Genomic DNA, 15,740 nt, shown 5'->3' with positions numbered 1-15,740 from the left:
TTAGGAAATAACTTTTTGATAAGTTATTTCATTACATAGGTCCAAATAGCAATGACATGATGTAAAGAAATTGCTTAGTGAATAATCCCATTATTACGGAGTACTATTTAAGTATTTTAATCAACGTAACACAAATTAACAGGAACAAATTAAATATTTTAGTAGTAGTATGTGTTGAACGAGTGAGGATTTCTAATCTTAATTAAAACTTTCGAATTTAAGATATGAAATAAAACAGATAATGATACATCAATTTTAATTATTTATTAATTACATAAAAAGCTAAATTTTGGATAAAACTCAATACGAAAATCGGACATCAAATTTATAAATTTAAAAAAGAAATATTAATTCTTTAACATAATTCAGTAAAATACAATCCATATTAAATAACACCAAAATGAACTTACAATTAATGTTGGAAATCTTACATTGTTGCGCGCTTTTATATTTACAAAAATAGGTCGTTGCTAAGTTGGTCAGCGTGTCTTATACTAAATTAGAAACAAACGCGAAACGCATACAACAATACAAAGAATTTATAGAAAAAAACAAAGACAGGATGGTGGGTAGCGTGGAGTGCAAGAGCCTACGGTTACAACGTCTTTCGCTTATTGCTTTAGACATTTTAACCGTTCGCTATACTAAATACTATAATTACACTATACCTATACCTCAGTCTTCGTTTAAATATTCAGCCATTGAACGAGTAACGCAAACTGGCCACGTCGTAGACTTCCAGTCAAATACACAAACGCGTTACGTCTCACATATCGCTGATTATATTTATATACATAGAATAGTAGAAAGTATCTTATAGCATGTGCATACGATATTAACCACATGTATTCGTAACTGTTTTACGGGAGGCTATACACCAAATATTTTGGGCCTTTTAATTAGGCTTAATTGGAAATCTGAAATATTTCAGGATTATACATGAATAAAACCTTAGTCTATATTACAAGAGACAAATGTCTGGCCATTGAAAAATCTACAAAATTAACATCACAAAACTGATACATTATTAGGATAATATTAAGAACTACAGTTATATTCTATTACTATGTTTCGTCATTCAATATTTAATGTTACATTTGAATCAAAATTATGCAATTGAAATTATTCCCTAACTACAATAAATATAATTATTATGTTGAGAGATCCCTTCGAGAATTGTGAAGAATAATTACCTAAGAATAATGTGATTTTTTTAATTTCAAAGTTATTATGCACTGGTTGCAGAAGTTATAATAAATAAAACACCACGACAATTAATTGTATACATAATTAACAATAATTAATGGGAACATAAAATTGCAATTAACAAATCAAATTAAAAATAATAATAACAAATTCGACTAAACTAGGGAACTATAAAACTAAGTTTTGGCTACGCCAAGGAGTGTTTTACATCGATAAACAATAGATTTAAAAATAAAGTTGTGGCGAAAGCGTCGTTGAAATGTATTATCATAATAGAAATGAAATAGTTTTCTAAAACTGTATACTAAAATTATTTGTGATGATGATTAGCCCATTTATTATATCAGACAATTGTGGAGTGGTCATGTGATAATTTGAGTTACAACTACCACTTAGGCATAACCACTCAATAACATCTCTCATACTTGTTTAGATAATCTTGTCCAAATAAAATAAAAATCGAGAAACACGTACAAATGGGCAAAATACGATAAACTCTAAAATAGGAAATTTTAAAAACAAACAATGGCACACACTCCGAAGTCCGCCCACTATCTACACTATAACTAACATGTAGGGGTTTCTACTGTTTATGGAAACTTAAGCCTATAACAAGAACATCTTCACAATGTCAGGAAACTAATGTCAATGTTAAATAATTATGTTATAACAGAATCGAGGCTAAATTAGAAACCCTACTACAATCCGATTTCAGCTTACTCTTTGGGATAATGAAGCATACCGTTTAGTGCAATAATTTGGCAATACATAATGGCAGCCATCATCATTCAAGATCAAATCTAACAACTACAGTTTACATAAATGGTATAATATTGGTATTAAATGATTAAAGGTCATAATATCGTAAAATTACAGCAAAGAACTGGTTGCTTATACCAGACTGTATGGCTAATCAGGCACTGCACGAAAATGGTAGACAATTCAATTTGACTTGAATCGAGATTATTTGCCTCCTATACAGTAACAGAGTCATAATGATCAAAAAGTATGAAAGTGTTTTTGAACTTGTTATTTTGCTCGTGAACATTGCACCAAATCGCCTATGAAATCGAATCGATATCCTCCTTTTAGAAGATATAATAATAAAATGTATAAAACGTTAAATTAAAAGGTCATATCTATAGCCTAAATAAAAAGGGCCTGGTGCAAAAAAAATAATTAATTGTTCATACAGAACATCGTCAGTTAAAATTTAAAAATATTAAATACAAATAATAATATTATTAATTAAAATTCTAATCATTTACACAGAAGGAAAATTAAATTATAATCAATGTCAAATTATAAGCAGATTGAATTTTCTAATAATTGATTAAACAAACACATAAAAAACTAATATATGAAATATAAATATAATAATATTATGTAATAAAATTCTAACCACCTACACGGAAGAGAAATCAAATTGAAATCAATGTCAAAGTATAAGCAGATTGCCATTTCTAAAGTTTAATTAATTGAACAAACACATTTAAACAGTTTACATACATAAAAATAAATAAAATTAAATCAAAATAATTAATTATCGAAAAATTACATATTTTATCATTACGTTTTAGGTGTGGTTGGAGGCAACATGTGAAAACCATCCCGCGTACGGTAATATTATCATAAAATGAGTATTCTTATGACACACGAATGCTTGGTCAATTGTCAATTGTCAACTGTCAACACATATTACAGAATTAATGCCTCTCTTTACCACGCCAGTTTAACAGTGCCAGGGCGCATAGAGATTGGCATGTCGGCGCATAAGGCGCCGATTTAGTCTATGCTATTCATCACACTTCCTACAAGCCCCAGGAACGTCAAAGTCGAGGACCAATAGTTTGGTTTCTTCGGTGCCGTTTCGGGACCCGACAGCACAAATGAGTTTAGTCGCTGAAGCCCGAATACGCCATACAACTCCACCAGAACCGCCAGAGCCGAGTTCGACTAGGTTCCTTATAAACTCACCGGTACGCACGTCCCATAACTTCACGGTCCCGTCGTCGGACGATGTTATCACGAAACGGTTGCTGGATTGAAGGCAGGTGACAGCCGATTGATGTTTGTTTGGTCCTAAAAATTTTAAGTTTAAAATAAAATCTGTTTGTCTTTCCATCTTAACGGAGCTTGGCAATCAGACTTTTTGTTCTTATTAATTGTATACGCAATATACGAGTACAGACCAAGAGTATTTTTTAAAGGTATAGTTTGAGAAACTAATTGCGAAAATTAGTTGCCATAATAGAGGCAACTTATTTTGCGCAGGCAGGCAGCACGTCGCTAGTGAAAGGCGTGGATAATTAAAATATTCCATAGACATTCCATCATAAGTAAAATTGTAGTCAAAGCGGTGAATGTCAAAACCAGAATTCTTGAATACTACTAGAAAAATATTAGCCTTATTTTCAGGCAGATTTAAACCAAGGGAAATAAAATTATTGCTGAATTCACAATTTTTTAGGGATTTTGAACAAAAAGAAAGAGAGCCTTGTTATAAGAGACTAAATTTTAAACATTTCCATTGTTATAATTGTGAACTTTAAAGTCGTAATTATAACAATGGAAATGTTTAACATCATAGCGTACGGGTATGACCTGGGTTTGATTCCAGACATTATTTGTTTAAAAATTATCAACAAAACCAATGCACAAATGCGCTATGAGGTTCCGATACCTCAAGTAATTTTTTTTATAGGTTTTAACAATATCACCGTAGCTATAAAAAACAAAACACTTAAGTTTGTGTAGTATCTTGTTTATACATCTACTGGGTGTGTTAAAGTAGTTAAGCTTCTTCTAAATGGATGGACTGTAACGTGTTCACGTGGTTTCGAAAATGGTTTAGATTTACAATTAGTTTTTTGTTTTAATTTAGGACGCGTGTAGAGGATAACATGTGTCGGTTCCTCCAGTTGGAATATTAAAAAAAATATACCTGATAAAGTGTGAAGACAATGTCCAGTGGTGATGTCCCACACTTTAACAGTCGAGTCAGCATTGCCCGAAACGAGAATATTTGAGTGAAGTTCCATGCCTGAAGTTAGGGACTGATGGCCGGTGAGTGTATGCTTCAGCTGACCAGACTCAACGTCCCATACGCGGATCGACGTATCCAAAGAACCACTCACTACGTGCACACCGTCAAACTGTAATTTTTAATAGTATATTAAAATTTAAAAATATATGTAACTTTATTTATATAATGATTATCTATGGTATTATTATTTTATGGCTCTGGCTCGATTTGTGCATTAGCCAGCGTCAAGTATTGGATTTTTTTTATATAATTCGTACTTGTCTTTCAAAAATTCGACCGTGTCCTCCATGTACGGTTTAAGCACTCGCCTGGTACCGCACAACCCTCCCAAAGGCCGAGAACAAATGTAAATTAAATTAAAACTTGCTCTCGAACCGGGAATCAAACCCGGTACCCCTCACCTAGCTGCCACTTAATAAGACCGCTAGGCTATGAGGCCCCTATGGTATTATTAATAAAATCTGCAGCGATTGCTTAGTGGTTTCAACGTGCGATTCTCATCCCTGGTGTCGTACGTTCGATCCCCGGCTGTCAACAAATGGATTTAACAGTACGGTGACGTACGGTGAAGCAAAGTCGTGAGGAAACCCGCATGCCCCAAAAAGTCGACGGTGTGTGTCAGGCACAGAAGATTCATCACCAGTGCCTATTAGAATGATCACCGAACAGATACAGAAATCAGAAGACCAGACCTAAAAGGTGGTAGCGCCTCTGATACATTATTAATAAAATAAGTGTAATAAATACCCCAATATCTTCTTTATATTCGACCATGTAAAAGTCTTTAACATAGCGAAACTTCCATGCCATACGTACGGAAAGCAAACTTGCCCTAAGAAAAGAAGATGAAAATGAACTAGCAATGTGCCAAAGGAAAATGGAAAGGAGTAAGCTAAGACTAAAAATACCTAATAGGGATAATAACAAAACTAACAGGAGACATAAAAGAATCATGAAGTAAAAGATTGTATTAAGCACCTACAATGGATTTGGAAGGACCAGAGTGAAGAAGAAATTGGAGAGATACATTTGCAAAGAGCTGTGGGCCGGGACGGATGCCTAGAGAGATGTTTTAGATATTTTATTTATTTAAAAAACCCTGAATAGCTTTTAAGACTCTAGCGTGAGGTCGTGCTTTTAAATTTTGAAAAAAGGAAAAACATATTTGGAACAAAAGTTAAATGTATGCAATATTGTCTTAAATTAAATATGGTCAATATATAGTATACCGACATTCCCATTTATTATAATCTTAGCATTTTCAACTTGTCCTACTCTAATAAAGCGCCATCTTTTGACTATAAAAACCAATAAACCAAATACACGTATACGGTGTATTCAATAAGAAATGATAACGATTATGACTCAACAATCTACTTTTTAAATGTCATTTTGTTTTTCGACGACGACTTTTAGATTTATACACTATGTTTATATCTTTCCAAAGATAAAGTAAAAAAATAAATATTCTTCCTGATCCCTTAAGAAACGTGTACCGTTTTCAAATTTATTGCCCCTGAGATGTTACTATAACCGCGGAAATAGGTAGAAATCATAAGGAGCTGGGTTATATGAAGATGGACAACAATTTGAAACCAGCTTGTTGAATTGCCGCCATCGTACCTTACACCTTGTTAGCAGGGGCGTTATATTGGTGAAACAAAATTTTTTTGCGAGTAATAGTGGCTCCATGAATAAGCTATTCGATCAATACCACTCCTTAGCAATCGCTGAAAAAAAGCCCACTAACCCGTGGATTTAATCGCCATAATTTCTTCGGAGATCGATGACGCTTCTTCCAAGTCATGTACTATTTTTTCGTTTCCAGTTCGTAATGGTGACGCCATATTTCGTCCATAGTTAAGAATCGAGCCAAAAATCAGTCCAGATCTTATTGTAACAAACCCAAACAGCTTTATGAAATTCTCAGATAATCAGAATATGCGCAGAACTGAGCATTCTGAGCACCTAGCGCGATGACACTTTTTCATACTCAAATGGTTGTATGTGTGTGTTATTGATACTTCCTATAGAAATCTTTATTTCTGCTGCTATAAGTGCCACGACGATCTACGCGGATATCTTTTTAAATCTTTTATTGAGTCGCTATCGATGAAAGGCGTCCTGTGCGTCGTCGTTAGAAGTTCTTTCTAGTAACCCCTAATGTTGTTCAAGCAGTGATATTTTACTATCGCGCGAACTTAAATTTAACCCATTCTTAAGAGCACATTCTGACAAATAAATGACTTCTATTTAAAATATCCCTAATATCTGGGTATGTCTTCTAGTATTTTTTTATATTCTCTTACGTAGGATATAAAAAATACTAGATGTATATGTCAACGTTAAATTGTAAAAACCGTTCAACCAATCAGCGCGCGAGGTGCGTACCGTTTCACAATTTGACGATTTCACTTCGATAGATTATAATCTACCGAATAATAATACGTTAAATTGTAAGCAGTACCTTGAGTTCACAATCTTTCGACAGTTTATAATCGCGCGAGATAGATTACAATCTAACGGTATTTACAATTTTACGTTAACATATATATATCTAGCATCTTTATCACTACTAATTAAACACCCCTTATAGATATAAATATTTACATAAACGTACGTACCTGCAAGCTATAAACCCTGTTGGTATGTCCCGCCAATGTGTGCAAGCATTCCCCTGTCTCTGGATTCCATACTTTCACGAAGTAGTCATATGCGCCCGACACGACCACTTTACCGTCATATTGGACACAACGCACCGCCGCTAAGTGGCCAACGAGTACGCGAAGACAACAGCCTTTGCTAATCGACCATACGCGTAGAGTTGCATCACGCGACCCTGACACCACTCTGTGGACAAGCGAAAAACTAAGAAATAATATTCAGAGTCGAATCGAGAAAACGGCTCACGGAATCAAAAAGGTTTCATTGCATTCGCGTTTTAGGGAATATGTCAATTGTCATTACCCCGCGCAGCATATACTTTATGACAAGCATAATTTAATCTAAATTAATTTATGACAAGCAAAATTTAATCTATTAAAAACCACTTTAAATAATTATGTAGAAATAATCATTTAACTTACATTACAATGTTCAAATATATGATATAAACACACATTCGAGATACTATATAGAAATTAATTTATACGTGCAATATTTTACGTTTCAACCAAACATCGAATTTTGCCTGCATTGTGTTTACAAAATCATGTCTCTTATACCTATCATAAATGGTCTACAATCCTACTTGATATTAAACTTAAAGATAAGATAGATGCACTCTAGTAGATACGATATTCATATAAAAATTATAAGTGCAAAACATTGTATTTTTATTCACGGCATGTTGCAGGAAAAACCATTTTACAAGAAGTCGCAGGCAGCAGCTGGTATTAAACTCCGTAGTTTATTAACGTATTAAAACTCGGAAGTTCTGGGTGCTATTCTCGGCGAAAATCGGACATAATAAAACCTCAAATGGGACTTAAAAAAAGAAAATCATTTCATGGGTTGTATAAATTTACCAGCCATTTACATTAATTGGCAAAAAAAATTACAGCGCTTAAAGCTATTTATTGCTTTACTACTACGACTACTAGACATTTATCTTACGCCTGTCATAAATAGGCAATACTTGACACGATATGTCTTAAGTTCGACTCTCGGGAGAACAATAATATAAATATATAACATCAACAATAAAACAGTCACAACGTACTCGCTTGTACCCTGATGTTAACGGGGAAGCAGTCATTTAATAGGTATAGCAAAAGCTTGAGCTTGCTTAAAACGAAGAAGTCTTCAATGATAAATAACGATTTTCGCATGTAGCACTAATGTAACGCCAGCGCAATACAATTTAAAAAAAAAAGAAATGACCACAAACATTTACCAATTAACAATATACTAGAATTTAAGAAAAAGTTCACATAAGTAAGTTAATCAATTATAACTCTAATTTTATAAATTTCATAACCACCAAAAGTTCTTAATACACTTGCAAGTTCTCACTCTAGATATTAAGATATAAATTAGTTAAACATATGAATTGATAAGAAAATCTTAATCGCATTGCTTTCGTACCTATTTTGATGCAAGTGCATGCACCGTACAGTCGAAGTATGTCCAGCTAACACTTTGAGGCAACGGCCGGTCTTCGCATTCCACACACGCAGTGTGCGATCAGTGGAACCGCTTATCACAAGATCACCGATCATCTGCGATGACCACACACCACCGGAATGGCCGACCAATGTGCGCAGACACTGAAATATTATTTCATATATTTTTTATTTGGGTCACAAAATATTATATATTATAATAGGACAAACACGTTACACTAAAAACATAGACTTACATATAAATATAATAAACTGGTGCTGTCTCTATCATATGTGGACACAATAAGCGAAATCAAATTTAAAAAAAAGACAACAAATTTTTTTTTCTATGCATTAAATCAAGTCACACTCTTTTTGAAAAAAAAATTAATTTAGGATTTTATTCTTCACATACCTGGTATAGCTATTAATTTATAAAAACTGAACCAATTAAATTATTTGACTTTAAGATATTTAACAATTAAATTAACATTTCCATATACACTTGTCATACAGCTTGTTACTATGGTTTAAATGTGAAGTAGTTATAATTATTGCAATCAACATAAATAATTAAAAAACAAACACATTTCCACAAGTATGATGTAAGATGTTTTCTATGCGAGACGAAGGGACGTAAACCATAAAAAAAATCTCAATAATTCTTGGGAATCAGCTAGTTTTAAAAGACCCTTATTTATATAAAAAAGTATGTATTAAAAATATTAAGTAAGGCAATGCTCGAGGCAAAATATCCTTTTGAAAGTAGCAAATACAATTTAATCAGTCATAAAAGCCATCAAATAATACAAACAAGACATACCTTCCCTGTAATGGCGGACCATACTTTGAGTGTTGTATCATCGCTGCCACTGAGTATGCGATTTCCATAGAACTGTAGGCAAGTTATCACGTGATCATCATGTCCACGCATCACTATGGGGTTATCTACGTTATTGTACAGCCAATTGTCTTGAATAAGCGACTGACGCATGTAGGCAGCTTTCCATGGACTGGCGCAACGGGGCATAGAGCGAAGACGCTTTTTTAATGTTGTCAGGCCTATGCGACGGCATTGTTCCTTCCACAGTAGATTGTCGTCAGCGAGGAATCTGTAATACATTTAGATTAAATACTCATTTTTAAATTAAGAATTTACGTGAAAAATTATAACGTTTTTAAGGACAAATCCGCCAGCATTCATTGTTGATTCAAATATTTTTTAATTAATATTCATACCAAAGTAGCGACTTTTGAGTCCTTTTTGCCATATGTTGCTAAGCGCAAAACTCAAAGACAGCTGGACCAATTCGAGTATTTTTTTTTATTCTTCCTTGAACTCTCAGGAAGGTTTTTATGGAGAGTAAAATTGGAAAAATAAAAAAGAAATACATAGTTTTGTTTAGTACTAAAGTTTTTATTGCGGAAAAGCGAACAGTTTCTATGGTGGTGGTAGCATAGCAAAATGTTCCGAATGTAGCTACTAAAAAGGTAGGCTTAGTAAAAATTCAATAATTATTTGAGGCTTATTATACTATGTTGATCAAAAAGAACCATGACTTTGTTATAACTTCGAAAACTAAAAACAACATTATTACCTCCAATAGCGGCAGGTTTGTGCAGCCCGTAAGAGATCCTTGGGCGACAGGTAACCGAGCACTGTAAGTGCCAACTCTTTGGGTAGAAGCGATATGAAATCCCGTTGGAAAAGAGGTTCTATAGCCTTCATCATGTGGCGCACGTGTCCTGCCGTGCAGCGACCTATGAGAGCGTCGATAGCTTGAATCTTCTCAACGTTAGTCCAAGACTGGAATCTAAATGAAATTATTGCTTAGTTACATCACAAAAACGTATTTGTAATAACAGAGTCATTTCTTTGCAAATTACATATGTGCCGTCACATGAAATCATATATCTTTCACCGTCATCTGAAACAAGAATCCGGTCGCTACATAATTTGATACATTACCTGTAATAGTACATAATTATTTCAAATTGCAAGTCAACAATTTAATTGGAAACTTTACCTTTGTTAACGAACATTCGAGACGATTTAATAAAAGACACGGTCCCCTTTGTGACCAACACAATGTTCTCGAAGAAACTATTGTAAATGATTGAATGGAGATGCAATAAATTACAATCATATCAATGGGAAGGTCATAAATGTGAAAAAAATGCAAGCTGTCTATGCTTTTATTGAAATGAAATGTAAAGCTTTAATAAAAAATTTCATACATACTTCCTACGTTGCTGATGTAACAGTACGACCAAGTTATCACACATACTTAATATTACTATAAAATTAACTGCGCGTAAATTTACAAATATATACTGAGAATTAAGATATGTAAAACAGGTACAATCTTTGGTAAACAAAGTGAATAATCCAAAAATAAACAAAGTATGAAACGACTAAACACGATCTTAAATATGCAAACAGTTAACAATTTGCGCACCTGGCATTCATTCTTGTAAAACTTGACAAGCGGCCCTGTAGGATTATAGCTCGTAACTAACACCTATTTAATAAACTCGTGTTATACTGGCTGCTGAACGTGACTTCGTCTACTTAGAAATATCATAAATTGCCGATTTAGGTTTCTCGTTACAAAATTCCTTATAATACAAAGCTGACAATCGGGAGAAATATGATATATACACGGATAAAACTTCGAAGACATGTTTCAACGTAATTTTAATTATGTATAACAATTCAGCACATTAATTCAATATGTGTAATATAAGGATTTACAGCAAAAGGAATGTTTGTCTCAACGATTTTAGTGGCAGTTATTCAATACTATATGGTATATTTATTATTCTAGAAGAAATTAAGAATTAGATTTCAATAAAGTTGAGACGATATAAGACATTTACCGCGTGCTTTATCTGCGTGTAATAATACGTCACTTATAAAAAAAACAACGCCTTGAAAATTCCAAGATATACTATATCAGAGTGTATTTGTCGTGTTATATACATTATCTCTAATAATGAATAATACAACAACTAACCCAGGGATGCACCATACATTTGCTTTGCCTTGAAATCCTTCAGGTATTCGACTACCAAGAAAATAATAAATATTTGAATTTCGACATCACTCTAACCTATTTTTGGCACAAATTTATCAATCGCATATTATATATAAAATTATATAGGCAGCTTGTGATCGATAAATATTTATTATAACTTCTTGATACCAGAAAACATTAAAGACCAAATAGAAAAATGTATAAACTAGTTTATACCAGACCCATAGGACTGTACCTCATCCGTCCGGCAAAAATAATTCAATTTTTTAATGAGAAATAAAGGATTTTTATACATTATATTATTATATAACAGTGTTGGCCTGGCTTGAGCGTGCAACTCTCATCCCTGGGATTCGAAGTTGTAGGGTCGAACCCCGGCTTTGACCAATGGACTTTTTATGTTAGCATTTAACTCGCTTGCAAGGTCATAGAAAATGTCGTGATTTCTTGACATTTTCTAGGCCGTAGAGCCAAAAACTCGAAGGCGTCCTACTGGCCCATTAGTAAAAACAAATCATCACGAATAGTTACAGAACTCTGAGGCCCATACCTATAAGTTTGTATACACATAAATCTTAATATAATGTGAAAGCCACCGTGGCCTGTGATCTATAAAAAAACCTTTTTTTCTGTATATATATTATACCCAAAATATGTAAACCATATTAAAGAATAAAATAATCATATCTACCTGTTGAGCCACTGGTTCAATTCGGGCGAAGCTTGATTTATATTATGCTGCAATGACTGAAGTCCAAGGTTAGAATTACTCCATTCGCCGGTGTATTGTACCATTGTACCATCAGGACGGAATCTTTTTGCAGACTGGGGCGGCGGAGGCTCGTAACGTCTTTTTCTCTGAATGAAACATATGAATTATTTATTCACACTGAATACAAATCGTAAGAAAGGGTAAAATTTGCAAGTAACCAAATTTAAAACTCATAACGTCGTCATTGCGAATAAGAACGTCAACTTTACGAAAGTTGTTCACTTAAAGGAAAATTCTTTACTTCGTTGATTAAACTTTGTAAGCATATTTCAAATGGGCTTGTGAAAAATAATAGTTTAATAGTGGTTACATAAAATCTATTTTTTTTTAATTATTCTTCTATATCACAATTTGTAGAAGTAGAAAGTTCTGAATATAATAATGTCTTTAACGCGTTTAAATCCATTAAAGATCTTTGAAAAATAATGTCAACAAAAACAATTTACCCAAAATCTTTCTTCAGGTTCTGGTTCGTCATCATCTTCTCCATCCTAAAACAAAGTTTACAATTTTAAATCAAGACTTTTATAAAACTAGCATGGCCTGAGTGTTATTATCTAATTATATTATTAAATATATGTGATGCTATTGTAGTGGAATTCAGAACATGAGAACATTTACAGAAATGAACCTCATTTAAAAAACGGTTTACTGACTTGCATATTAAAAACTTACCTCAGGTGATGAAAGACAGGTACACCAAGTCTCTTCCACATCATCCTCATCAGAATCATCATCAGGATCGCAATATGCGTAACTCTGCAAACATGATTCATATTGACATCAAATATAAAATTTTAAAATCACTGTAATAATATATATATGAATTAATAATATATTTAATAGAAATTACTTACCGAGACCTGGGAACTTCTTTCTCCATTTTTTGTAGCATCACAAAGCCCCAAAAGCTTTTCAGCATTTGAAGTAGAAGGTACTGTGAAATCCTTACTATCTGAGCTAGTACTTGCAATACTTGAAGCATTAGAATTAGATCTACCTGATGGCCCACTAACCGCATCAATTTCCATGTTACTATCATTTGCATTTTCTTCCAAGTCAGCCTTATAAAGTTTGCCCTTTGGAAAATCTTTCTTTTCTGGCTTTCCACTATTAATTAGTTTTTGCATAAAATCTTCTTTTGACATAGATGTTCCCTGTACAAACAATCCTGCTTTATCTTGTATCATTTCTTTTAATTTGCTGCCTATAACTTTGTTTGCTTCTCGGCCACAGCCAGGGAGGCCAAAATCTTCAGACATGAAATGTTGTAACCTAGCAATTGTTTCGGCACTGGCTATTTTTAATAAATCAGGGTCGACACTACTTACAGGCCGAGAATATTGTGCTGTTGAAGCCTCATCTTCATCTACTACCATATTAGAGCAATGTTTAAGAATTCTGTTTTCTTCCTCAAAGTCATCTCTTTCAATGTCTTCAATTTGTTGGTCTTCATTGTTTTCAGTAGGTATTTCTGCAGGCTTTACATTATTGGCATCAGTCTTATCTTCCACATTGTCTTCAAATGAATTTTTGCTTCCTTTAAATATATCACATTCAGAGTATGAGCAGGATGGCTCCATTGTGATGATTTCTGGAAGAATCCATATTTTTAATAAGGATTAACACAAATACTTAACTAAGAAACAGTAATGATCTCACTCTACATTCAATTAAAAGTTTATAGAACACCAAATTTCAAAAGTACAAAATTATTGTAGCGAGTGAGTAGAAGCCTTAATATCCACAAATTTGGAATTCAAATTCAGTTGAAAATGCTCTCATGCACTTAAAGGGCATTACCATACATCAGTATTTATAAGCATAAAAAATTTATTTTTTAAATATTCTTATGAATATAAAATTTCTTACAACTCAAAAAGAAGCAAGAATGGGTAACTGATTTATGCAAAGTCCATAATATATATTGTAACGCTATTCTTATTTAATAGATAGCATATTCCAAACAGGTTTCTAATGATTGATAGATATATTAAGTGTTATTATTTAACATGGCATCTGCTTATAAAAAAGATAACATTCACAGATCCACTTTGTTTATACAAAGTCTGAGAAATTATGATTATATAATCTGCTTTTTATTATACAATATTTTCAATTGAAAGGAAATTTACACATTTGAAACACCTCAGAGAGATAATTCCTACATTTATTCCATTGCACTTTTACCTTCCTACTAAATGCATTTGGCCGGTTAGTAGATATTAACACTGTTAGTATTATTATTTAATTTAACCAAAGTTTTATAATAATACAATATTATAATATCTAAAAAGCTAAGACAAAATTATGTTGTGTTATAGATGTGTTTGTTACAAACATAACCTAGAAATAGTTTAAACAACAAAACCAGACATCGGCCTATTTTATATTATATATAGTGTGATAGGCAGTAGACAACAGTATTGACCAACGCAGTCAATAATTAAATAAGTCTATTTCTTGTGAGCCTACGAGATACTCTAGCATGCATACTGCAACAAGATTATAGTTAATTTTCCCACTTGTTAAATAAACCCTTTAAAATTTTCCGACTCAATCTATTGGTGTGATTACTTTCTTTTTAGACTAAACACAAGTGTATGTCAGCTTTGTGTCTGATAAACATTTTGTTTGAATACATAAATTGCCCTTAACACTAAAACCCAAGTTAGTAAAATCAGTTTTAAAATTATTAATATTTCAATTAGATGTTTTTTGATGCCAAAATCATTTACTAATTTCCTCAGCATTTGAGAGCCCCACAAGGCCATTACTCAGTGCATAATCTGCCACTGTCATAATCAAGGCCAATTCAATCATATTGTGATCTATTGAATATACCTTGAAATAACATTATATACCAATTCAAACCTTAAATCACTTAACATAAATAATATCTCTCAATACTAAGTTCATATCTGATACGTAATTGCGTATTTCAATTGTCGAAATCATATAAACGGGAAGTATCGCCATGTGTTGTCGTTCAAGAAAAAAATAACTGCGAGATAAAAGGACTCGAACCGTGAGAATATTTTTTACACTGAATACAGGATTCAGATGCATCCGTGCTTACAAAAAAAACATCTACCTAGGAGAAGTATGGACAATTAATAACGAATCCGTGACGATCCATTGTATTGAAAATCGCTTGCACGTATTAGGATTTAGAAGGATTACGTTAAGAACAGAAAAATAGTATTTACCAATAAAGCAGGAATCGATATTTTAGAATCATTTGGACTGAAAGCACCCTGTAAGACTAAATGAAAAGAAACTAAAACCACGTCCGCTACAAACATTTACTTAACACTCACCTGTTTTTAGATACCACGGAAGATCTTCATTTGAAGATACTTTATATTTCCTAAACACACATTTTATTAGCACTTTTAAATTGATGCAGGTTGCAGCATCAAAGTGAATTAGGTTTAAAATTATTCATTTAACTTAGAAATGTGGTGCTTGCATTTCGACAGTCGACATTCGACAATAGTGAATAGTCTTTTTTTTTTTAATTTTATGGCAAGTGAATAGTCGTATGTCTATACTGTAGAGAATAGAGATGGGTA

The 15,740-nt window shown here is 32.9% G+C and overlaps 1 protein-coding gene across 3 annotated transcripts; it reads right to left on the bottom strand.

Annotated features, from left to right (window-relative positions):
* Positions 1-242: 242 nt before the first annotated feature.
* LOC125062307 (F-box/WD repeat-containing protein 7) lies at positions 243-15,677 on the bottom strand. Of its 3 annotated transcripts, XM_047668130.1 has the most exons (12): positions 15,486-15,676; positions 13,497-13,759; positions 13,023-13,322; positions 12,841-12,924; positions 12,612-12,656; positions 12,085-12,251; positions 9,954-10,169; positions 9,179-9,467; positions 8,339-8,520; positions 6,877-7,102; positions 4,151-4,361; positions 243-3,288 (listed from the first exon to the last, which is right to left on the bottom strand). In XM_047668130.1, exons 2-12 carry the CDS (start codon positions 13,746-13,748, stop codon positions 3,002-3,004), a joined length of 2,259 nt encoding a protein of 752 aa, XP_047524086.1. In that variant the 5' UTR covers positions 13,749-13,759; positions 15,486-15,676; the 3' UTR covers positions 243-3,001. The 3 variants fall into 3 exon arrangements, 2 of the variants coding, with proteins under 2 accessions (XP_047524086.1, XP_047524084.1); XM_047668128.1 differs by having other exon boundaries at positions 13,023-13,759; XR_007119236.1 differs by lacking the exon at positions 243-3,288 and adding an exon at positions 6,003-6,142 and having other exon boundaries at positions 4,233-4,361; positions 13,023-13,759; positions 15,486-15,677.
* Between the last annotated feature and the right edge of the window lie 63 nt (positions 15,678-15,740).

Source organism: Pieris napi, chromosome Z, assembly GCF_905475465.1.
Source record: "Pieris napi chromosome Z, ilPieNapi1.2, whole genome shotgun sequence".
Classification (NCBI taxonomy): Eukaryota; Metazoa; Arthropoda; class Insecta; order Lepidoptera; family Pieridae; genus Pieris; species Pieris napi.
This window is presented reverse-complemented; position numbering and strand designations above follow the sequence as displayed.

Excerpts from the sequence above, each read along its gene's own strand:
- LOC125062307 (XM_047668128.1), bottom strand. The coding sequence starts at position 13,748 with ATGGAGCCATCCTGCTCATACTCTGAATGTGATATATTTAAAGGAAGC. Across the intron at positions 8,521-9,178 it reads GGTCCGCCATTACAGGGAAG|TGTCTGCGCACATTGGTCGG; the intron begins GTATGTCTTGTT and ends ATAATATTTCAG. Across the intron at positions 4,362-6,876 it reads ACAGGGTTTATAGCTTGCAG|TTTGACGGTGTGCACGTAGT; the intron begins GTACGTACGTTT and ends TAAAAATTACAG.